Source organism: Oncorhynchus mykiss, chromosome 12, assembly GCF_057628025.1.
Source record: "Oncorhynchus mykiss isolate SJ-2025 chromosome 12, ASM5762802v1, whole genome shotgun sequence".
Lineage (NCBI taxonomy): Eukaryota > Metazoa > Chordata > Actinopteri > Salmoniformes > Salmonidae > Oncorhynchus > Oncorhynchus mykiss.
Window position 1 is genome coordinate 86,985,254 of NC_143033.1, and position 23,460 is coordinate 87,008,713.

Below are 23,460 nucleotides of genomic sequence, written 5' to 3' on the forward strand. Positions count from 1 at the left end.
CCAACCAAGGAGGGCCTACAGCAGCACCTAGATCTTATGCACTGATTCTGTCAGACCTGGGCCCTGACAGTAAATCTCAGTAAGACCAAAATAATGGTGTTCCAAAAAAGGTCCAGTCACCAGGACCACAAATACAAATTCCATCTAGACACTGTTGCCCTAGAGCACACAAAAAACTATACATACCTTGGCCTAAACATCAGCGCCACAGGTAACTTCCACAAAGCTGTGAACGATCTGAGAGACAAGGCAAGAAGGGCATTCTATGCCATCAAAAGGAACATAAATTTCAACATACCAATTAGGATTTGGCTAAAAATACTTGAATCAGTCATAGAGCCCATTGCCCTTTATGGTTGTGAGGTCTGGGGTCCGCTCACCAACCAAGACTTCACAAAATGGGACACACACCAAATTGAGACTGCACGCAGAATTCTGCAAAAATATCCTCCGTGTACAACGTAGAACACCAAATAATGCATGCAGAGCAGAATTAGGCCGATACCCACTAATTATCAAAATCCAGAAAAGAGCCGTTAAATTCTATAACCACCTAAAAGGAAGCGATTCCCAAACCTTCCATAACAAAGCCATCACCTACAGAGAGATGAACCTGGAGAAGAGTCCCCTAAGCAAGCTGGTCCTGGGGCTCTGTTCACAAACACAAACACACCCAGGACAGCAGCACAATTAGACCCAACCAAATCATGAGAAAACAAAAAGATAATTACTTGACACATTGGAAAGAATTAACAAAAAAACAGAGCAAACTAGAATGCTATTTGGCCCTAAACAGAGAGTACACAGCGGCAGAATACCTGACCACTGTGACTGACCCAAAATTAAAGAAAGCTTTGACTATGTACAGACTCAGTGAGCATAGCCTTGCTATTGAGAAAGGCCACCGTGGGCAGACATGGCTCTCAAGAGAAGACAGGCTATGTGCTCACTGCCCACAAAATGAGGTGGAAACTGAGCTGCACTTCCTAACCTCCTGCCCAATGTATGACCATATTAGAGAGACATATTTCCCTCGGATAACACAGATCCACAAAGAATTCGAAAACAAATCCAATTATGATAAACTCCCATATCTACTGGGTGAAATTCCACAGTGTGCCATCACAGCAGCAAGATTTGTGACCTGTTGCCACGAGAAAAGGGCAACCAGTGAAGAACAAACACCATTCTAAATACAACCCATATTTATGCTTATTTATTTAAAACACTGTATATATATATATATATATATATATATATATATATATATATAATATGACATTTGTAATGTCTTTATTGTTTTGACACTTCTGTATGTGTAATGTTTACTGTTAATTTTTATTGTTTATTTCACTTTATATATTCACTTTATATATTATCTACCTCACTTGCTTTGGCAATGTTAACACATGTTTCCCATGCCAATAAAGCCCTTGAATTGAATTGAGAGAGAGACAGGGAGACAGATAGACAAGGAGAGAGAGACAGGGAGAGAGAGAGAGACAGGAAGAGAGAGAGAGAGCAGAAGAGAGAGAAAGAGAGAGAGAGAACAGAAGAGAGAGAGAGGAAGAGAGAGAACAGAACAGAGAGAGAGAGAACAGAAGAGAGAGAGAGAGAGAGAGAAAGGAAGAGAGAGACAGGAAGAGAGAGAGAGACAGGAAGAGAGAGAGAGACAGGAAGAGAGAGAGAGCAGAAGAGAGAGAAAGAGAGAGAGAGAACAGAAGAGAGAGAGAGAGAGAGAGAGAGAGAGAAAGAGAGAGAGAGAGAGAGAGAGAGAGAGAGAGAGAGAGAGAGAGAGAGAGAGAGAGAGAGAGAGAGAGAGAGAGAGAGAGAGAGAGAGGGGGGGGGGGGAGAAAGAGGGACAGGGAAATGGATAAGCATTACAGTAACGGAGTACCACTTCCCTTTGACATTCCCACATCATTAGATGATCTGACTAGGATGGTCCGACTCACCACAGAGAGTACCATAATACAATGTTACCTTCTCCAGCTTGGAGAGAGCCAGGGAGTAGTGGTCTTTGACTTTGAACTGCATGAAGCGCATGTTGGCTGGGTGGGTGAGCTCAGTGATGATGCTGAGGGCTGGGAACAGTCTGGGAGGACAGAGAAAAGAGACACAATCAAATTCTTAGACATAGAGTGCTTGCTGAATGCAGATATCTATGAATGCACACAAACAACTGCTGGATTGTGCAGGATGGTACGGTGTGATGGATGTATAATGATTGTGTATGGCTGAGCAGCCTACCTAAAGAGGGTCTGGACGTTGACTATGGTCTTGGCGTCGGCCATGTAGTCCTCCTCAGCGATCATGGAGCTCTCCTTGTCAACCACCACCATGGTGTCAGCAAACGTCACCCCACAACGCAGCAGACTGTCCAGGCTAGAAGGAGAAAGAGAGAGGGAGGGAGAAAGAGAGAGGGAGGGAGAAAGAGAGAGGGGGGGAGGAAGAGAGAGGGAGGGAGAAAGCGAGAGGGAGGGGGAAAGAGAGATGGAGGGGGAAAGAGAGAGGGAGGGGGAAAGAGAGAGGGAGGGAGAAAGAGAGAGTGAGGGAAAAAGAGAGAGGGAGGGAGAAAGAGAGAGGGAGGGAGAAAGAGAGAGGTAGGGAGAAAGAGAGAGGGAGGGAGAAAGAGAGAGGGAGGGAGAAAGAGAGGGAGGGAGAAAGAGAGAGGGAGGGAGAGAGAGAGAGGGAGGGAGAAAGGGGCTTGGGATTATAGAATTTATGTCAGAAAGACAGAAAGATTGGAACAGAACTGACATTGTCCATATATAGACAAATAGCAGTGAGCAGGATTGACAAACTGATGTGATATACAGTACAGAACAAAGTCAGTCCATATACAGCTTCGGGGGGTGTAGCTGCTCCAGTATGAATTAGCAGTAGAGGAAAAGAAGTAGAGTAGGAGTGAAAAGCAGATGATGCCACCAGGGTACTGAGGTGGATTGTCTTACTTGTCAATGGAGCCCACTGTGTAGAACACCATGGGGAACCAGCAGATAGCCTCCAGGAAGTCTGCCTCGGGTCTGAATCAATCACAACACATATGGATTACCAGGAGACCCATACAGCACAAACCTACACCTACCACCACAAATAAACAGGCTCCCTGCAGTGGTAGAGACAGAGAAGTAGCATGAGTCCCAGATCCGTTTGTGTTGTCTTGCCAACTCCTGTAACTCCCATTATCTCTTATTATTGTCATGCGTCAATCACCATAGGAGTTGGCAAGACAGCACAAACAGATCTGGGAACCAGGCTACTAGAGAACCCCAATCAAATCAAATCAAATGTTATTTGTCACATTCACCGAATACAACAGGGACCTAGACTTCCGGTACCACTTGCCGTGCGGTAGCAGAGAGAACAGTCTATGACTTGGGTGGCTGGACGTTACAGTGAAATGCTGACTTACAAGCCCTTAACCAACAATGCAGTTTGAAGAAACATAAGTGTTAGAAAGTATTTACTAAATAAACTGAAGTACAAAATAATAAAAGAGCAACAATAAAATAACAGTAACAAGGCTGTTTACAGGGGGTACCGGTACAGAGTCAATGAGTGGGGACACAGGTTAGTCAATGGAATTCAGATAATTAGTACATGTAGGTAGAGGTAAAGTGACTGTGTTTAGATAAATAATTGAGAGTAGCAGCAGCGTAAAAACAAAGGAGGGTGTCAATGGAAATAGTCTGGGTGGCCATTTGATGAATTGTTCAGCAGTGTCATGGTTTGGGGGTAGAAGCTGCTGTTAAGTAACCTTTTGGACCTAGACTTGGTGTTCCGGTACCGTTTGCCGTGCTGTAGCAGAGAGAACAGTCTATGACTTGTGTGGCTGGAGTCTTTGGCAATTTTTAGGGCCTTCCTCTGACACCGCCTGGTATAGAGGTCCTGGATGGCAGGAAGCTATGGCCCCCTTGATGTACCGGGCTGTACGCACTACCCACTCAAGTTCCTTGGTGTCCACATCACCAACAAACTATCATGGTCTAAACACACCAAGACAGTCGTGAAGAGGGCACGACAACGCCTATTCCCCCTCAGCAGACTGAAAAGTCTTGGCATGTGTCCCCATATCCTCAAAAGGTTCTACAGCTGCACCATCGAGAGCATCCTGACCGGTTGCATCACCGCCTGGTGTGTCAACTGCTCGGCATCTGACCGTAAGGTGCTACAGAGGGTAGTGTGAACAGCCCAGTACATCACTGGGGCCAAACTTCCTGCCATCCAGGACCTATATACTCGGTGCTGTCAGAGTAAGGCCCAAAAAATTGTCAAAGATTCCAGCCACACAAGTCATATATTCTATTATCTATGTATAGTCACTTCACCCCTACCTACAGTACATGTACAAATTACCTCAACTAACCGGTACCCCCTGTATATAGACTTGGTACCGGTACCCCCTGTATATAGACTCGGTACCGGTACCCCCTGTATATAGCCTCGGTACCGGTACCCCCTGTATATAGCCTCGGTACCGGTACCCCCTGTATATAGCCTTGGTACCGGTACCCCCTGTATATAGCCTCGGTACCGGTACCCCCTGTATAGAGCCTCGGTACCGGTACCCCCTGTATATAGCCTCGGTACCGGTTCCCCCTGTATATAGACTCGGTACCGGTACCCCCTGTATATAACCTCGGTACCGGTACCCCCTGTATATAGACTCGGTACCGGTACCCCCTGTATATAACCTCGGTACCGGTACCCCCTGTATATAGCCTCGGTACCGGTACCCCCTGTATATAACCTCGGTACCGGTACCCCCTGTATATAGACTCGGTACCGGTACCCCCTGTATATAACCTCGGTACCGGTACCCCCTGTATATAGACTCGGTACCGGTACCCCCTGTATATAACCTCGGTACCGGTACCCCCTGTATATAGCCTCTGTACCGGTACCCCCTGTATATAGACTCGGTACCGGTAACCCTGTATATAACCTCGGTACCGGTACCCCCTGTATATAACCTGGGTACCGGTAACCCTGTATATAACCTCGGTACCGGTACCCCCTATATATAACCTGGGTACCGGTTCCCCCTGTATATAGCCTCGGTACCGGTAACCCTGTATATAACCTCGGTACCGGTACCCCTGTATATAACCTGGGTACCGGTTCCCCCTGTATATAACCTCGGTACCGGTACCCCCTGTATATAACCTCGGTACCGGTTCCCCCTGTATATAACCTCGGTACCGGTACCCCCTGTATATAGCCTCGGTACCGGTACCCCCTGTATATAGACTCGGTACCGGTAACCCTGTATATAGCCTCGGTACCGGTACCCCCTGTATATAACCTCGGTACCGGTTCCCCCTGTATATAACCTCGGTACCGGTACCCCCTGTATATAGCCTCAGTACCGGTTCCCCCTGTATATAACCTGGGTACCGGTACCCCCTGTATATAGCCTCAGTACCGGTTCCCCCTGTATATAACCTCGGTACCGGTACCCCCTGTATATAGCCTCAGTACCGGTTCCCCCTGTATATAACCTCGGTACCGGTACCCACTGTATATAACCTCGGTACCGGTTCCCCCTGTATATAGACTCGGTACCGGTACCCCCTGTATATAACCTTGGTAACGGTACCCCCTGTATATAACCTTGGTACCGGTTCCCCCTGTATATAACCTCGGTACCGGTTCCCCCTGTATATAACCTCGGTACCGGTTCCCCCTGTATATAACCTCGGTACCGGTACCGGTACCCCCTGTATATAACCTCGGTACCGGTTCCCCCTGAATATAACCTCGGTACCGGTACCCCCTGTATATAACCTCGGTGCCGGTTCCCCCTGTATATAACCTCGGTACCGGTACCCCCTGTATATAGACTCGGTACCGGTACCCCCTGTATATAACCTCGGTACCGGTACCCCCTGTAGATAGCCTCTGTACCGGTACCCCCTGTATATAGACTCGGTACCGGTAACCCTGTATATAACCTCGGTACCGGTACCCCCTGTATATAACCTGGGTACCGGTAACCCTGTATATAACCTGGGTACCGGTAACCCTGTATATAACCTCGGTACCGGTACCCCCTATATATAACCTGGGTACCGGTTCCCCCTGTATATAGCCTCGGTACCGGTAACCCTGTATATAACCTCGGTACCGGTACCCCTGTATATAACCTGGGTACCGGTTCCCCCTGTATATAACCTCGGTACCGGTACCCCCTGTATATAACCTCGGTACCGGTTCCCCCTGTATATAACCTCGGTACCGGTACCCCCTGTATATAGCCTCGGTACCGGTACCCCCTGTATATAGACTCGGTACCGGTAACCCTGTATATAGCCTCGGTACCGGTACCCCCTGTATATAACCTCGGTACCGGTTCCCCCTGTATATAACCTCGGTACCGGTACCCCCTGTATATAGCCTCAGTACCGGTTCCCCCTGTATATAACCTGGGTACCGGTACCCCCTGTATATAGCCTCAGTACCGGTTCCCCCTGTATATAACCTCGGTACCGGTACCCCCTGTATATAGCCTCAGTACCGGTTCCCCCTGTATATAACCTCGGTACCGGTACCCACTGTATATAACCTCGGTACCGGTTCCCCCTGTATATAGACTCGGTACCGGTACCCCCTGTATATAACCTTGGTAACGGTACCCCCTGTATATAACCTTGGTACCGGTTCCCCCTGTATATAACCTCGGTACCGGTTCCCCCTGTATATAACCTCGGTACCGGTTCCCCCTGTATATAACCTCGGTACCGGTACCGGTACCCCCTGTATATAACCTCGGTACCGGTTCCCCCTGAATATAACCTCGGTACCGGTACCCCCTGTATATAACCTCGGTGCCGGTTCCCCCTGTATATAACCTCGGTACCGGTACCCCCTGTATATAACCTCGGTACCGGTTCCCCCTGTATATAACCTCGGTACCGGTACCCCCTGTATATAACCTCGGTACCGGTTCCCCCTGTATATAACCTCGGTACCGGTAACCCTGTATATAACCTCGGTACCGGTTCCCCCTGTATATAACCTCGGTACCGGTACCCCCTGTATATAACCTTGGTACCGGTTCCCCCTGTATATAACCTCGGTACCGGTACCCCCTGTATATAGCCTCGGTACCGGTACCCCCTGTATATAGACTCGGTACCGGTAACCCTGTATATAGCCTCGGTACCGGTACCGGTACCCCCTGTATATAACCTCGGTACCGGTTCCCCCTTTATATAACCTCGGTACCGGTACCCCCTGTATATAACCTTGGTACCGGTTCCCCCTGTATATAACCTCGGTACCGGTACCGGTTCCCCCTGTATATAACCTCGGTACCGGTACCCCCTGTATATAGCCTCGGTACCGGTACCCCCTGTATATAGACTCGGTACCGGTAACCCTGTATATAGCCTCGGTACCGGTACCCCCTGTATATAACCTCGGTACCGGTTCCCCCTGTATATAACCTCGGTACCGGTACCCCCTGTATATAGCCTCAGTACCGGTTCCCCCTGTATATAACCTGGGTACCGGTACCCCCTGTATATAGCCTCAGTACCGGTTCCCCCTGTATATAACCTCGGTACCGGTACCCCCTGTATATAGCCTCAGTACCGGTTCCCCCTGTATATAACCTCGGTACCGGTACCCACTGTATATAACCTCGGTACCGGTTCCCCCTGTATATAGACTCGGTACCGGTACCCCCTGTATATAACCTTGGTAACGGTACCCCCTGTATATAACCTTGGTACCGGTTCCCCCTGTATATAACCTCGGTACCGGTTCCCCCTGTATATAACCTCGGTACCGGTTCCCCCTGTATATAACCTCGGTACCGGTACCGGTACCCCCTGTATATAACCTCGGTACCGGTTCCCCCTGAATATAACCTCGGTACCGGTACCCCCTGTATATAACCTCGGTGCCGGTTCCCCCTGTATATAACCTCGGTACCGGTACCCCCTGTATATAGACTCGGTACCGGTACCCCCTGTATATAACCTCGGTACCGGTACCCCCTGTAGATAGCCTCTGTACCGGTACCCCCTGTATATAGACTCGGTACCGGTAACCCTGTATATAACCTCGGTACCGGTACCCCCTGTATATAACCTGGGTACCGGTAACCCTGTATATAACCTGGGTACCGGTAACCCTGTATATAACCTCGGTACCGGTACCCCCTATATATAACCTGGGTACCGGTTCCCCCTGTATATAGCCTCGGTACCGGTAACCCTGTATATAACCTCGGTACCGGTACCCCTGTATATAACCTGGGTACCGGTTCCCCCTGTATATAACCTCGGTACCGGTACCCCCTGTATATAACCTCGGTACCAGTTCCCCCTGTATATAACCTCGGTACCGGTACCCCCTGTATATAGCCTCGGTACCGGTACCCCCTGTATATAGACTCGGTACCGGTAACCCTGTATATAGCCTCGGTACCGGTACCCCCTGTATATAACCTCGGTACCGGTTCCCCCTGTATATAACCTCGGTACCGGTACCCCCTGTATATAGCCTCAGTACCGGTTCCCCCTGTATATAACCTGGGTACCGGTACCCCCTGTATATAGCCTCAGTACCGGTTCCCCCTGTATATAACCTCGGTACCGGTACCCCCTGTATATAGCCTCAGTACCGGTTCCCCCTGTATATAACCTCGGTACCGGTACCCACTGTATATAACCTCGGTACCGGTTCCCCCTGTATATAGACTCGGTACCGGTACCCCCTGTATATAACCTTGGTAACGGTACCCCCTGTATATAACCTTGGTACCGGTTCCCCCTGTATATAACCTCGGTACCGGTTCCCCCTGTATATAACCTCGGTACCGGTTCCCCCTGTATATAACCTCGGTACCGGTACCGGTACCCCCTGTATATAACCTCGGTACCGGTTCCCCCTGAATATAACCTCGGTACCGGTACCCCCTGTATATAACCTCGGTGCCGGTTCCCCCTGTATATAACCTCGGTACCGGTACCCCCTGTATATAACCTCGGTACCGGTTCCCCCTGTATATAACCTCGGTACCGGTACCCCTGTATATAACCTCGGTACCGGTTCCCCCTGTATATAACCTCGGTACCGGTACCCCCTGTATATAACCTTGGTACCGGTTCCCCCTGTATATAACCTCGGTACCGGTACCCCCTGTATATAGCCTCGGTACCGGTACCCCCTGTATATAGACTCGGTACCGGTAACCCTGTATATAGCCTCGGTACCGGTACCGGTACCCCCTGTATATAACCTCGGTACCGGTTCCCCCTTTATATAACCTCGGTACCGGTACCCCCTGTATATAACCTTGGTACCGGTTCCCCCTGTATATAACCTCGGTACCGGTACCGGTACCCCCTGTATATAACCTCGGTACCGGTACCCCCTGTATATAACCTCGGTACCGGTTCCCCCTGTATATAACCTCGGTACCGGTTCCCCCTGTATATAACCTCGGTACCGGTTCCCCCTGTATATAACCTTGGTACCGGTTCCCCCTGTATATAGCCTCGGTACCGGTACCCCCTTTATATAGACTCGGTACCGGTAACCCTGTATATAGACTCAGTACCGGTAACCCTGTATATAACCTCGGTACCGGTTCCCCCTGTATATAACCTTGGTACCGGTTCCCCCTGTATATAGCCTCGGTACCGGTACCCCCTGTATATAGACTCGGTACCGGTTCCCCCTGTATATAACCTCGGTACCGGTACCCCCTGTATATAGCCTCGGTACCGGTAACCCTGTATATAGCCTCGGTACCGGTACCGGTACCCCCTGTATATAACCTCGGTACCGGTTCCCCCTGTATATAACCTCGGTACCGGTTCCCCCTGTATATAACCTTGGTACCGGTTCCCCCTGTATATAACCTCAGTACCGGTTCCCCCTGTATATAGCCTCAGTACCGGTTCCCCCTGTATATAACCTGGGTACCGGTTCCCCTGTATATAGACTCGGTACCGGTACCCCCTGTATATAGCCTCAGTACCGGTTCCCCCTGTATATAACCTCGGTACCGGTTCCCCCTGTATATAACCTTGGTACCGGTTCCCCCTGTATATAACCTCGGTACCGGTTCCCCCTGTATATAGCCTCAGTACCGGTTCCCCCTGTATATAACCTCGGTACCGGTACCCCCTGTATATAACCTCGGTACCGGTTCCCCCTGTATATAACCTGGGTACCGGTTCCCCCTGTATATAACCTCGGTACCGGTTCCCCCTGTATATAACCTCGGTACCGGTTCCCCCTGTATATAGACTCGTTGTTGTTATTTTATTGTGTTACTTTTTATTAAATGTTTTACTTTAGTTTATTTAGTCAATATTTTCTTAACTCTGTTTCTTGAACTGCATTGTTGGCTAAGGGCTTGGAAGTTAGCATTTCACCTGTGACAAATAAAATGTGATTTGATTTTTGATTTTGATTTGAAATATAAAGTCGTGGCTGCTGTGTGCAGAGAACAGTGGGAGAGCAAAGCGCTACACGGCCATGACTCAGCTTTTCATTGTCCTTTTATTGGATTACACTTTAATATGCCCATATTGGGGTTTTGCACCAGGAGAAACCACAGTAATATTTCATATTATGTGCACAGTGCACTGCAGAGTGCCCATAAACTCTTGAAACACAGGTATTTTCATACAGTAAATTATGTTAATGGAACTCTTAAAATGAGACCATCCCTTCTTCCCTGACAGTGTGTTTAAAGAGGGCCTCTCCAGGACAAGTTTCTCTATGCTCCACCTACAGTGTGGTTACACCATAGAGACTTACAGTGTTCTATATCTATGTAATTCTATAGTTTCCTACAGTGTGGTTACACCATAGAGACTTACAGTGTTCTATATCTATGTAATTCTATAGTTTCCTACAGTGTGGTTACACCATAGAGACTTACAGTGTTCTATATCTATGTAATTCTATAGTTTCCTACAGTGTGGTTACACCATAGAGATTTACAGTGTTCTATATCTATGTAATTCTATGTTTTCCTGCAGTGTGGTTACACCATAGAGATTTACAGTGTTCTATATCTATGTAATTCTATAGTTTCCTACAGTGTGGTTACACCATAGAGATTTACAGTGTTCTATATCTATGTAATTCTATAGTTTCCTGCAGTGTGGTTACACCATAGTGATTTACAGTGTTCTATATCTATGTAATCCTATAGTTTCCTGTAGTGTGGTTACACCATAGAGATTTACAGTGTTCTATATCTATGTAATTCTATAGTTTCCTACAGTGTGGTTACACCATAGCGATTTACAGTGTTCTATATCTATGCAATTCTATAGTTTCCTACAGTGTGGTTACACCATAGAGATTTACGGTGTTCTATATCTATGTAATCCTATAGTTTCCTACAGTGTGGTTACACCATAGAGATTTACAGTGTTCTATATCTATGTAATTCTATAGTTTCCTACAGTGTGGTTACACCATAGCGATTTACAGTGTTCTATATCTATGTAATTCTATAGTTTCCTACAGTGTGGTTACACCATAGAGATTTACAGTGTTCTATATCTATGTAATTCTATAGTTTCCTGCAGTGTGGTTACACCATAGAGATTTACAGTGTTCTATATCTATGTAATTCTATAGTTTCCTACAGTGTGGTTACACCATAGAGATTTACAGTGTTCTATATCTATGTAATTCTATAGTTTCCTACAGTGTGGTTACACCATAGAGATTTACAGTGTTCTATATCTATGTAATTCTATAGTTTCCTGCAGTGTGGTTACACCATAGAGACTTACAGTGTTCTATATCTATGTAATTCTATAGTTTCCTACAGTGTGGTTACACCATAGAGATTTACAGTGTTCTATATCTATGTAATCCTATAGTTTCCTGCAGTGTGGTTACACCATAGAGACTTACAGTGTTCTATATCTATGTAATCCTATGTTTTCCTGCAGTGTGGTTGCACCATAGAGATTTACAGTGTTCTATATCTATGTAATTCTATGTTTTCCTGCAGTGTGTCTGTTTCCACTCACATGTTCTCCAGTAGCAGCACGATGGGGTTGAGCTCTTTCTTGGGGCGGTAGTAAGCCCTCAGGGGCGCGATAAAGTTGTACAGGCCGTTTCCTGCACTCTCCGCCGACACGATGATCAGCTTGTTCTTAAAGCCGTACGACCGAGCGTCCTCGAACGGGATGTGGTGGCAGGCCTGTAGGAGGGAGATGACACAGGAAAGACACAGGAAATACATTGGATTACATGAAGGTCATCATCATCATCGAAGAGGGGTCAGGTAGTTAGGATGGTTCTAGTTGAGGATAAGAAAGGCAGAAGTCGTCTGATTCCCACCTTGTCCAGGCGCAGGCAGCAGAAGGGCATTTTTTCCTGCAGCAGGTGACACAAGGCAGGGGAACTGCCAATGTACGGAGAGTTCAGCGGGTACCCCTTCACCCACCTGCCACACACACACACACACACACACACACACACACACACACACACACACACACACACACACACACACACACACACACACACACACACACACACACACACACACACACACACACACAGAAACACACACAGAAACAAACACATTTACACCTGGGTCTGAGGGCACAACATGGCAGGACTTAAACTAATTCAAACACATCAGACCTCAGGCAACTCCTAAACACTTACTCGCAGCATCCACCCCAACACTGGCCATTCTCGTCTCCGTCCCCCTCATCCTTCCCCTCGTCCCCGCCCTCGTCCTCTGATTGGTCCCCCAACGGGTCGAAGGTTGCCGAGTTGACCCCGTCCACCAGCTCCAGGACAGGGGCGATGCTGTGGCGTCTCTCCTCGGCAGAGTCTGCTGTGGCTGGGAGGGCCAGGGTGTTAGTGCCCCCCAACCCCCCCTCAGTCCGGCTGGCCCTGCCACCTCCACCTCCCCCACTGCCCATGGTCATGCCCCCCGGGCCCTGGCCCTCTGGGCTGCTGTCACTGGAGTCCTGCAGGTCAATGGCCACCGTGCCTACGGGGGACAGAGGACACATACAATCTATGACCAGTCCACACCCTTAGTAGAAAACAGTTATAGCATTGTCCTGTCCATACAAGCACGGCTAAAGGGAAAATGTGCCCTACAACAAACACAGATACAGATGCAAACATAGCACACAGGGCAAGCACAGATCCAGAATCAGTACTATTTGGATTTGTGAGAGTACCAATGTGCTGTGACTGGGAGTACCATTGTTCTCTCACAAAGCCAAATAGTACTGATTGTGGATCTGTGCTTGCCCTGTGTGCTATGTTTGCATCCGTGTCTGTGATTGTTCTGGGGCACATTTTCACTTTCAAACTTTGAGAACCAGAAGTCCCAGAGTTCTCCACCAGGGGGTGTGGTTGTAAAAACAAAACAAAAGGAAACCTACATGCCAGATACATTTCACTGGGTTGGCAGATGCTCTTATCACCAGAGACGTACAATCAGATATGGTTTTATTCCTCATACAACTGTTAGGCTTCTAACATCTGCCTATTGTGGATCAACATGTAAAACATGTCCTAATCTGTGCCATGTACATGGATCAGGAAAGATCTTCCTATTGTGGATCAACATGTAAAACATGTCCTAATCTGTGCCATGTACATGGATCAGGAAAGTCAGAATTGTATAATAAGAAACATTATGCTAAGTGCACTTGGACAAAGGTTCTGAGTGTAACTGTGTCACGGTGAGTCAGTGAGACTGACCCATGCTGGCGATGATGCTGTGGACAGGCAGTCTGGTGAGTCCATGGTAGATGGTCTGGGGCCCCACCCCCCTGTCACTGCCCTTGGGGCCCCCCCGCGTGGGCTCTCTGTGGCCCCTGACGAAAGCTGAGTTCTCCTCCTTGGAAATGTTGATGTAGAAGCAGGTGTCTGAGCCACCCATGATGTGGCCGGGACCTGGGTTCAGCAGGATGTTGGCATTTTCCAGCCTCCGCACTCCAATCAGACACACACCATACCTGACCGAGGAGGAGAGGATCAGATACAGGAAGTGTGTGTGTTTGTGGTTAATAGCGTCTGCTAAATGACTAAAATGTCAAATGTGTGTGGGTGTGTGGGTGTGTGTGGGTGTGTGTGGTGTGTGGGTGTGTGTGGTGTGGTGTGTGTGTGTATGTGGTTAAGAGTGTCTGCTAAATGACAAAAATGTCAAATGTAAACTTTGTGTATGTCTGCTTGTTGACTCACTTCTTGTGTGCGTGGAAGGAGGCGAAGGTGAAACTCTTCCCCTGGTACTCCCCAAAGAACTTGCTCTCCTCCAGACAAATGTGATGCACCTCATTGGCCGAGCAGCGGCGGTAGGTGCGCTGCCACTGGTCAGCTGAGCATGCCCCACCCTCCCTGAGACACGATCAGGGAAAGGATTGGTCATTAGGGGACAGAGTTGACCTTTTAAACAGCGTTGCACGCAGCTTCCCTTTCAGCATCAACCACACATCAAAGACACTTCCCCTCAAGGCTGCAGTGTTAACACTTTACAACGGTGTCAGAAACCAATCAATAACTCAATCAGCACTGAAACACACACAGGGACACAGACACTATCAGAGCAATACAGCTGCCAAGATAGACGCCGCTGAACGCTACACATCGAGAGAGTTTCACACACGGGCTGTGTTCACCTTGTCTGCCTTTAGAAAGGATGAGTTGAGAGACAGGAGGTGAGAAAGGAAGGGTGTGGGGCGGAGAGTGTGGCTGTGGGTGGCGGTGATGTGAGAAGGACTGCATTACAGAAACAACTGTCGTCTGTAAATAATAAATGGACCGTTTCATGGGGACAGCATGCCTGGCCGAGTTAATGTCACCGCACATCAGGGATACGGAGGGAGGGGGAGGGAGTTGTCGGTGGTTTAGGAGGACAGTGACACACTGACCTGTTGAGGGGCTGGAAGGCTCCTGCATGTTGCCTGAAGGCCTCTGGGGGTGCTGTTCTGAAAGTAGATAGAGGATCATGACTGGTCTGGGTTTAAGAGGATCATGACTGGTCTGGGTTTACTTTAGGTCAGTAGTCGATCTACCAAGATTAACCTGCTGTGTACAGCTCAATGTACTCAGCATCTGTTAGGCCAAAGGACATACTCCACTGCCTCTGTCTGGTACCACCCACGCCCATTGGAAAAAGAGTGTGTGTGTGGGTTTGTGTGTGTGTACTCACTGTCCTCTAGAGGAGTGGATCAACAGGGTGATGAGGGTGGAGGTAGCAGGACACACACAGTTCAGGGCCAGCATGGCATACTTAAACTCCTCTTCACACACCACATGATCTGCAGACAAAGGCAGCAAAGGAGACAAACCAGTAACACTCAGTATACAGTAATCAAATCAAATTCAACTTTATTAGTCACATGCGCCGAACACAACAAGTGTAGACCTTACCGAAGAAAATATTTACCAAATAAACTAAAGTAAAAAATAACAAAAAGTAACACAATAAAATAACAACAATGAGGCTATACACAGGGTATACCGGTACCGAGTCTACACTACCGTTCAAAAGTTTGGGGTCACTTAGAAATGTCCTTGTTTATGAAAGAAAAGTAATTTTTTTGTCCATTAAAATAGCATCAAATCAGAAATACACTGTGGTTTAGGAGGACAGTGACACACACTGACCTGTTGAGGGGCTGGAAGGCTCCTGCATGTTGCCTGAACAATTAACATTGTTAATGTTGTAAATGACTATTGTATTTGGAAACGGCAGATTTTTTAATGGAATATCTACGTTGGCGTACAGAGGCCCATTATCAGCAATCATGAGAAAACCCTTTTGCAATTATGTTAGCACAGCTGAAAACTGTTGTTCTGATTAAAGAAGCAATAAAACGGGCCTTCTTTAGGCTAGTTGAGTATCTGGAGCATCAGCGTTTGTGGGTTCGATTACAGGCTCAAAATGGTCAGAAACTTTCTTCTGAAACTCATCAGTCTATTCTTGTTCTGAGAAATGAAGGCTATTCCATGCGAGAAATTCCCAAGAAACTGAAGATCTCGTACAACGCTGTGTACTACTCCCTTCACAGAACAGTGCAAACTTGCTCTAACCAGAATATAAAGAGGAATGTGAGGTCCCGGTGCCAACTGAGCAAGAGGACAAGTACATTAGAGTGTCTAGTTTGAGAAACAGATGCCTCACAAGTCCTCAACTGGCAGCTTCATTAAATAGTACCCGCAAAACATCAGTCTCAACGTCAACAGTGAAGAAGCGACTCCGGGATGCTGGCCTTCTAGGCAGAGTTGCAAAGAAAAAGCCATATCTCTGTCCAGCGTCTGTGTCATTTTGCCCATCTTAATCGTTTCGTTTTATTGGCCAGTCTGAGATATGGCTTTGTCCTGGTAATCTGTCTGGCCCTGCGGCTTTGTGAATGTTGACCTGTTTAAAGGTCTTGCTCACATCGGCTACGAGAGCGTTGTCACACAGTCGTCTAGAACAGCTGGTGCTCTCGTGCATGCTTCAGTGTAGGCTCACGTCACTGGGCAGCTTGTGTCTCGGTTTCCCTTTGTATTCCATAATAGTTTTCAAGCCCTGTCACATCCGACGAGCATCAAAGCAGGTGTAGTAGGATTCCATCTTCATTTTGTATTGACGCTTTGCTTGTTTGATGGTTCGTCTGAGGGCATAGCGGGATTTCTTATAAGCGTCCAGATTAGTGTCCCACTCCTTGAAAGCGGCAGCTCTAGCCTTTAGCTCGATGCGGATGTTGCCTGTAATCCATGGCTTCTGGTTGGGATATGTACGTATGGTCACTGTGGGGATGACGTCGTCGGTGCGATTATTGATGAACCCGATTACTTTTTATTTTTTTATTTTTTTTATTTCACCTTTATTTAACCAGGTAGGCTAGGCTACAACTGCGACCTGGCCAAGATAAAGCATAGCAGTGTGAACAGACAACACAGAGTTACACATGGAGTAAACAATGAACAAGTCAATAACACAGTAGAAAAAAAAGAGTCTATATACATTGTGTGCAAAAGGCAAGAGGAGGTAGGCGAATAATTATAATTTTGCAGATTAACACTGGAGTGATAAATGATCAGATGGTCATGTACAGGTAGAGATACTGGTGTGCAAAAGAGAAGAAAAGTGAATAAATATAAAAAATTGGGTGGGCTATTTACTGATGGACTATGTACAGCTGCAGCGATCGGTTAGCTGCTCAGATAGCAGATGTTTGAAGTTGGTGAGGGAGATAAAAGTCTCCAACTTCAGCGATTTTTGCAATTCGTTCCAGTCACAGGCAGCAGAGAACTGGAACGAAAGGCGGCCAAATGAGGTGTTGGCTTTAGGGATGATCAGTGAGATACACCTGCTGGAGCGCGTGCTACGGGTGGGTGTTGCCATCGTGACCAGTGAACTGAGATAAGGCGGAGCTTTACCTAGCATGGACTTGTAGATGACCTGGAGCCAGTGGGTCTGGCGACGAATATGTAGCGAGGGCCAGCCGACTAGAGCATACAGGTCACAGTGGTGGGTGGTATAAGGTGCTTTAGTAACAAAACGGATGGCACTGTGATAAACTGCATCCAGTTTGCCGAAGTCGAGGATCGGTAGGAGAGTCAGTTTTACTCGGGTAAGTTTGGCGGCGTGAGTGAACGAGGCTTTGTTGCGGAATAGAAAGCTGACTCTAGATTTGATTTTAGATTGGATATGTTTGATATGAGTCTGGAAGAAGAGTTTACAGTCTAGCAAGACTCCTAGGTACTTATAGATATCCACATATTCTAGGTCGGAACCATCCAGGGTGGTGATGCTAGTCGGGTGTGCGGGTGCAGGCAGCGAATGGTTGAAAAGCATGCATTTGGTTTTACTAGCGTTTAAGAGCAGTTGGAGGCCACGGAAGGAGTGTTGTATGGCATTGAAGCTTGTTTGGAGGTTAGATAGCACAGTGTCCAAGGAAGGGCCGGAAGTATACAGAATGGCGTCGTCTGCGTAGAGGTGGATCACAGCAAGAGCCCGCAGCAAGAGCAACATCATTGATATATACAGAGAAAAGAGTCGGCCCGAGAATTGAACCCTGTGGCACCCCCATAGAGACTGCCAGAGGACCGGACAACATGCCCTCCGATTTGACACACTGAACTCTGTCTGCAAAAGTAGTTGGTGAACCAGGCAAGGCAGTCATTAGAAAAACCGAGGCTACTGAGTCTGCCGATAAGAATATGGTGATTGACAGAGTCGAAAGCCTGAGGTGAGGTGGTATACTCCTCGATGCCATTGGATGAATCCCAGTACATATTCCAGTCTGTGTTAGCAAAACAGTCCTGTAGCGTAGCATCTGCTTCATCTGACTACTTCCGTATTGAGCGAGTCACTGGTACTTCCTGCTTTAGTTTTTGCTTGTAAGCAGGAATCAGGAGGATATAATTATGATCAGATATGCCAAATGGAGGGCGAGGGAGAGCTTTGTATGCATTTGTGTGTGTGGAGTAAAGGTGGTCTAGTGGATGTGTCTTCAGAGGTAGGTAGTGGGTCAAACATGCTCTGTCTCCTCTGCTGTACCTGTATGCAAGAGTGAGTGCATTTCTTTGTCTGTCTGATCAAAGCCACCTTATTAGTGCAGGTGCATCCCAAAGGCTGTGGTAATTGATATCTCAGTCAGAGGCTGAGATGAAGTCTGGCCTGTTAGCTAAGTGTAAACGCTGTGGTTTATGCAGAACACTAATTAAATCTGATGGAATTAAAACATCTTCATTAATCTCAACATCATTTACCCAGATGCTCCCTCCCTGCCTCCATCAAGTAGGCTGCATCAGGTGAATTTACACTATGATTTAATCTATTATTAACTCAATGGCACTTACTTGACAACTCAACATGATGCAATTAGCAGAGATATACATTCGTCAAAAAGACAGTCAACTCCCTGTCATGTCAGATTATTTTCTCTTCTCCTCCTTAGGGCATCGTCTCTTTTTACCCCTTCAGTTTACATTCTGGGTTGTTTTTACCACTTCAGTTTATATTCTGGGTTGTTTTTACCACTTCAGTTTATATTCTGGGTTGTTTTTACCACTTCAGTTTATATTCTGGGTTGTTTTTAACACTTCAGTTTACATTCTGGGTTGTTTTTATCCCTTCAGTTTATATTCTGGGTTGTTTTTACTCCTTCAGTTTATATTCTGGGTTGTTTTTACCACTTCAGTTTATATTCTGGGTTGTTTTTACCACTTCAGTTTATATTCTGGGTTGTTTTTACCACTTCAGTTTATATTCTGGGTTGTTTTTACCACTTCAGTTTATATTCTGGGTTGTTTTTACCACTTCAGTTTATATTCTGGGTTGTTTTTACCACTTCAGTTTATATTCTGGGTTGTTTTTATCCCTTCAGTTTATATTCTGGGTTGTTTTTACCCCTTCAGTTTATATTCTGGGTTGTTTTTACCACTTCAGTTTATATTCTGGGTTGTTTTTAGCACTTCAGTTTATATTCTGGGTTGTTTTTACCACTTCAGTATATATTCTGGGTTGTTTTTACCACTTCAGTTTATATTCTGGGTTGTTTTTACCACTTCAGTTTATATTCTGGGTTGTTTTTACCACTTCAGTTTATATTCTGGGTTGTTTTTACCACTTCAGTTTATATTCTGGGTTGTTTTTATCCCTTCAGTTTATATTCTGGGTTGTTTTTACCCCTTCAGTTTATATTCTGGGTTGTTTTTACCACTTCAGTTTATATTCTGGGTTGTTTTTAGCACTTCAGTTTATATTCTGGGTTGTTTTTACCACTTCAGTTTATATTCTGGGTTGTTTTTACCACTTCAGTTTATATTCTGGGTTGTTTTTACCACTTCAGTTTATATTCTGGGTTGTTTTTACCACTTCAGTTTATATTCTGGGTTGTTTTTATCCCTTCAGTTTATATTCTGGGTTGTTTTTACCCCTTCAGTTTATATTCTGGGTTGTTTTTACCACTTCAGTTTATATTCTGGGTTGTTTTTACCCTTTCAGTTTACATTCTGGGTTGTTTTTACCCCTTCAGTTTATATTCAGCGTTGTTTTTACCACTTCAGTTTATATTCTGGGTTGTTTTTATCCCTTCAGTTTATATTCTGGGTTGTTTTTACCCCTTCAGTTTATATTCTGGGTTGTTTTTACCACTTCAGTTTATATTCTGGGTTGTTTTTACCCCTTCAGTTTATATTCGGGGTTGTTTTTACCCCTTCAGTTTATATTCGGGGTTGTTTTTACCCCTTCAGTTTACATTCTGGGTTGTTTTTACCCCTTCAGTTTATATTCTGGGTTGTTTTTACATCTTCAGTTTACAATCTGGGTTGTTTTTACCCCTTCAGTTTACATTCTGGGTTGTTTTTACCCTTTCAGTTTACATTCTGGGTTGTTTTTACCCTTTCAGCTTACATTCTGGGATGTTTTTACCACTTCAGTTTACATTCTGGGTTGTTTTTACCCTTTCAGTTTATATTCTGGGTTGTTTTTACCCTTTCAGTTTACATTCTGGGTTGTTTTTACCCTTTCAGCTTACATTCTGGGATGTTTTTACCACTTCAGTTTACATTCTGGGATGTTTTTACCACTTCAGTTTACATTCTGGGTTGTTTTTACCCTTTCAGTTTATATTCTGGGTTGTTTTTACCCTTTCAGTTTATATTCTGGGTTGTTTTTACCCTTTCAGTTTATATTCTGGGTTGTTTTTACCCTTTCAGTTTATATTCTGGGTTGTTTTTACCCTTTCAGTTTATATTCTGGGTTGTTTTTACCCTTTCAGTTTACATTCTGGGTTGTTTTTACCCTTTCAGTTTATATTCTGGGTTGTTTTTACCCTTTAAGTTTACATTCTGGGTTGTTTTTACCCCTTCAGTTTACATTCTGGGATGTTTTTACCACTTCAGTTTACATTCTGGGTTGTTTTACCCCTTCAGTTTACATTCTGGGTTGTTTTTACCCTTTCAGTTTATATTCTGGGTTGTTTTTACCCCTTCAGTTTATATTCTGGGTTGTTTTTACACCTTCAGTTTATATTCGGGGTTGTTTTTACCCCTTCAGTTTATATTCTGGGTTGTTTTTACCCCTTCAGTTTATATTCTGGGTTGTTTGTACCACTTCAGTTTATATTCTGGGTTGTTTTTACCCCTTCAGTTTATATTCTGGGTTGTTTTTACCACTTCAGTTTATATTCTGGGTTGTTTTTACCACTTCAGTTTATATTCTGGGTTGTTTTTACCCCTTCAGTTTACATTCTGGGTTGTTTTTACCCTTTCAGTTTACATTCTGGGTTGTTTTTACCCCTTCAGTTTATATTCAGCGTTGTTTTTACCACTTCAGTTTATATTCTGGGTTGTTTTTACACTTTCAGTTTATATTCTGGGTTGTTTTTACCACTTCAGTTTACATTCTGGGTTGTTTTTACCACTTCAGTTTACATTCTGGGTTGTTTTTACCACTTCAGTTTACATTCTGGGTTGTTTTTACACTTTCAGTTTATATTCTGGGATGTTTTTACATCTTCAGTTTATATTCTGGGTTGTTTTTACATCTTCAGTTTACATTCTGGGTTGTTTTTACCCCTTCAGTTTATATTCGGGGTTGTTTTTACCCCTTCAGTTTACATTCTGGGTTGTTTTTACCCTTTCAGTTAATATTCTGTATTATTTTTTACCCCTTCAGTTTACATTCTGGGTTGTTTTTACCCTTTCAGTTTATATTCTGGGTTGTTTTTACCCTTTCAGTTTACATTCTGGGTTGTTTTTACCCCTTCAGTTTATATTCAGCGTTGTTTTTACCACTTCAGTTTATATTCTGGGTTGTTTTTATCCCTTCAGTTTATATTCTGGGTTGTTTTTACCCCTTCAGTTTATATTCTGGGTTGTTTTTACCACTTCAGTTTATATTCTGGGTTGTTTTTACCCCTTCAGTTTATATTCGGGGTTGTTTTTACCCCTTCAGTTTATATTCGGGGTTGTTTTTACCCCTTCAGTTTACATTCTGGGTTGTTTTTACCCCTTCAGTTTATATTCTGGGTTGTTTTTACATCTTCAGTTTACAATCTGGGTTGTTTTTACCCCTTCAGTTTACATTCTGGGTTGTTTTTACCCTTTCAGTTTACATTCTGGGTTGTTTTTACCCTTTCAGCTTACATTCTGGGATGTTTTTACCACTTCAGTTTACATTCTGGGTTGTTTTTACCCTTTCAGTTTATATTCTGGGTTGTTTTTACCCTTTCAGTTTACATTCTGGGTTGTTTTTACCCTTTCAGCTTACATTCTGGGATGTTTTTACCCCTTCAGTTTACATTCTGGGATGTTTTTACCACTTCAGTTTACATTCTGGGTTGTTTTTACCCTTTCAGTTTATATTCTGGGTTGTTTTTACCCTTTCAGTTTATATTCTGGGTTGTTTTTACCCTTTCAGTTTATATTCTGGGTTGTTTTTACCCTTTCAGTTTATATTCTGGGTTGTTTTTACCCTTTCAGTTTATATTCTGGGTTGTTTTTACCCTTTCAGTTTACATTCTGGGTTGTTTTTACCCTTTCAGTTTATATTCTGGGTTGTTTTTACCCTTTAAGTTTACATTCTGGGTTGTTTTTACCCCTTCAGTTTACATTCTGGGATGTTTTTACCACTTCAGTTTACATTCTGGGTTGTTTTACCCCTTCAGTTTACATTCTGGGTTGTTTTTACCCTTTCAGTTTATATTCTGGGTTGTTTTTACCCCTTCAGTTTATATTCTGGGTTGTTTTTACCCCTTCAGTTTATATTCGGGGTTGTTTTTACCCCTTCAGTTTATATTCTGGGTTGTTTTTACCCCTTCAGTTTATATTCTGGGTTGTTTGTACCACTTCAGTTTATATTCTGGGTTGTTTTTACCCCTTCAGTTTATATTCTGGGTTGTTTTTACCACTTCAGTTTATATTCTGGGTTGTTTTTACCACTTCAGTTTATATTCTGGGTTGTTTTTACCCCTTCAGTTTACATTCTGGGTTGTTTTTACCCTTTCAGTTTACATTCTGGGTTGTTTTTACCCCTTCAGTTTATATTCAGCGTTGTTTTTACCACTTCAGTTTATATTCTGGGTTGTTTTTACACTTTCAGTTTATATTCTGGGTTGTTTTTACCACTTCAGTTTACATTCTGGGTTGTTTTTACCACTTCAGTTTACATTCTGGGTTGTTTTTACCACTTCAGTTTACATTCTGGGTTGTTTTTACACTTTCAGTTTATATTCTGGGATGTTTTTACATCTTCAGTTTATATTCTGGGTTGTTTTTACATCTTCAGTTTACATTCTGGGTTGTTTTTACCCCTTCAGTTTATATTCGGGGTTGTTTTTACCCCTTCAGTTTACATTCTGGGTTGTTTTTACCCTTTCAGTTAATATTCTGTATTATTTTTTACCCCTTCAGTTTACATTCTGGGTTGTTTTTACCCTTTCAGTTTATATTCTGGGTTGTTTTTACCCTTTCAGTTTACATTCTGGGTTGTTTTTA

The 23,460-nt window shown here is 44.9% G+C and overlaps 1 protein-coding gene across 1 annotated transcript in view; it reads right to left on the minus strand.

Annotated features, from left to right (window-relative positions):
* kcnt2b (potassium sodium-activated channel subfamily T member 2b) overlaps nt 1–23,460 on the minus strand; it is a 95,091-nt gene that overhangs the window by 5,449 nt on the left and 66,182 nt on the right. Inside the window, exons 16-25 of the mRNA XM_090193896.1 lie at nt 15,176–15,284; nt 14,895–14,951; nt 14,209–14,361; nt 13,726–13,982; nt 12,667–13,000; nt 12,334–12,439; nt 12,021–12,193; nt 2,955–3,026; nt 2,251–2,385; nt 1,984–2,095 (exon numbers count right to left, since the gene is read on the minus strand). Coding sequence (XP_090050022.1) covers nt 1,984–2,095; nt 2,251–2,385; nt 2,955–3,026; nt 12,021–12,193; nt 12,334–12,439; nt 12,667–13,000; nt 13,726–13,982; nt 14,209–14,361; nt 14,895–14,951; nt 15,176–15,284 — 1,508 coding nt within the window. The remainder of the gene's footprint in view (nt 1–1,983; nt 2,096–2,250; nt 2,386–2,954; nt 3,027–12,020; nt 12,194–12,333; nt 12,440–12,666; nt 13,001–13,725; nt 13,983–14,208; nt 14,362–14,894; nt 14,952–15,175; nt 15,285–23,460) is intronic.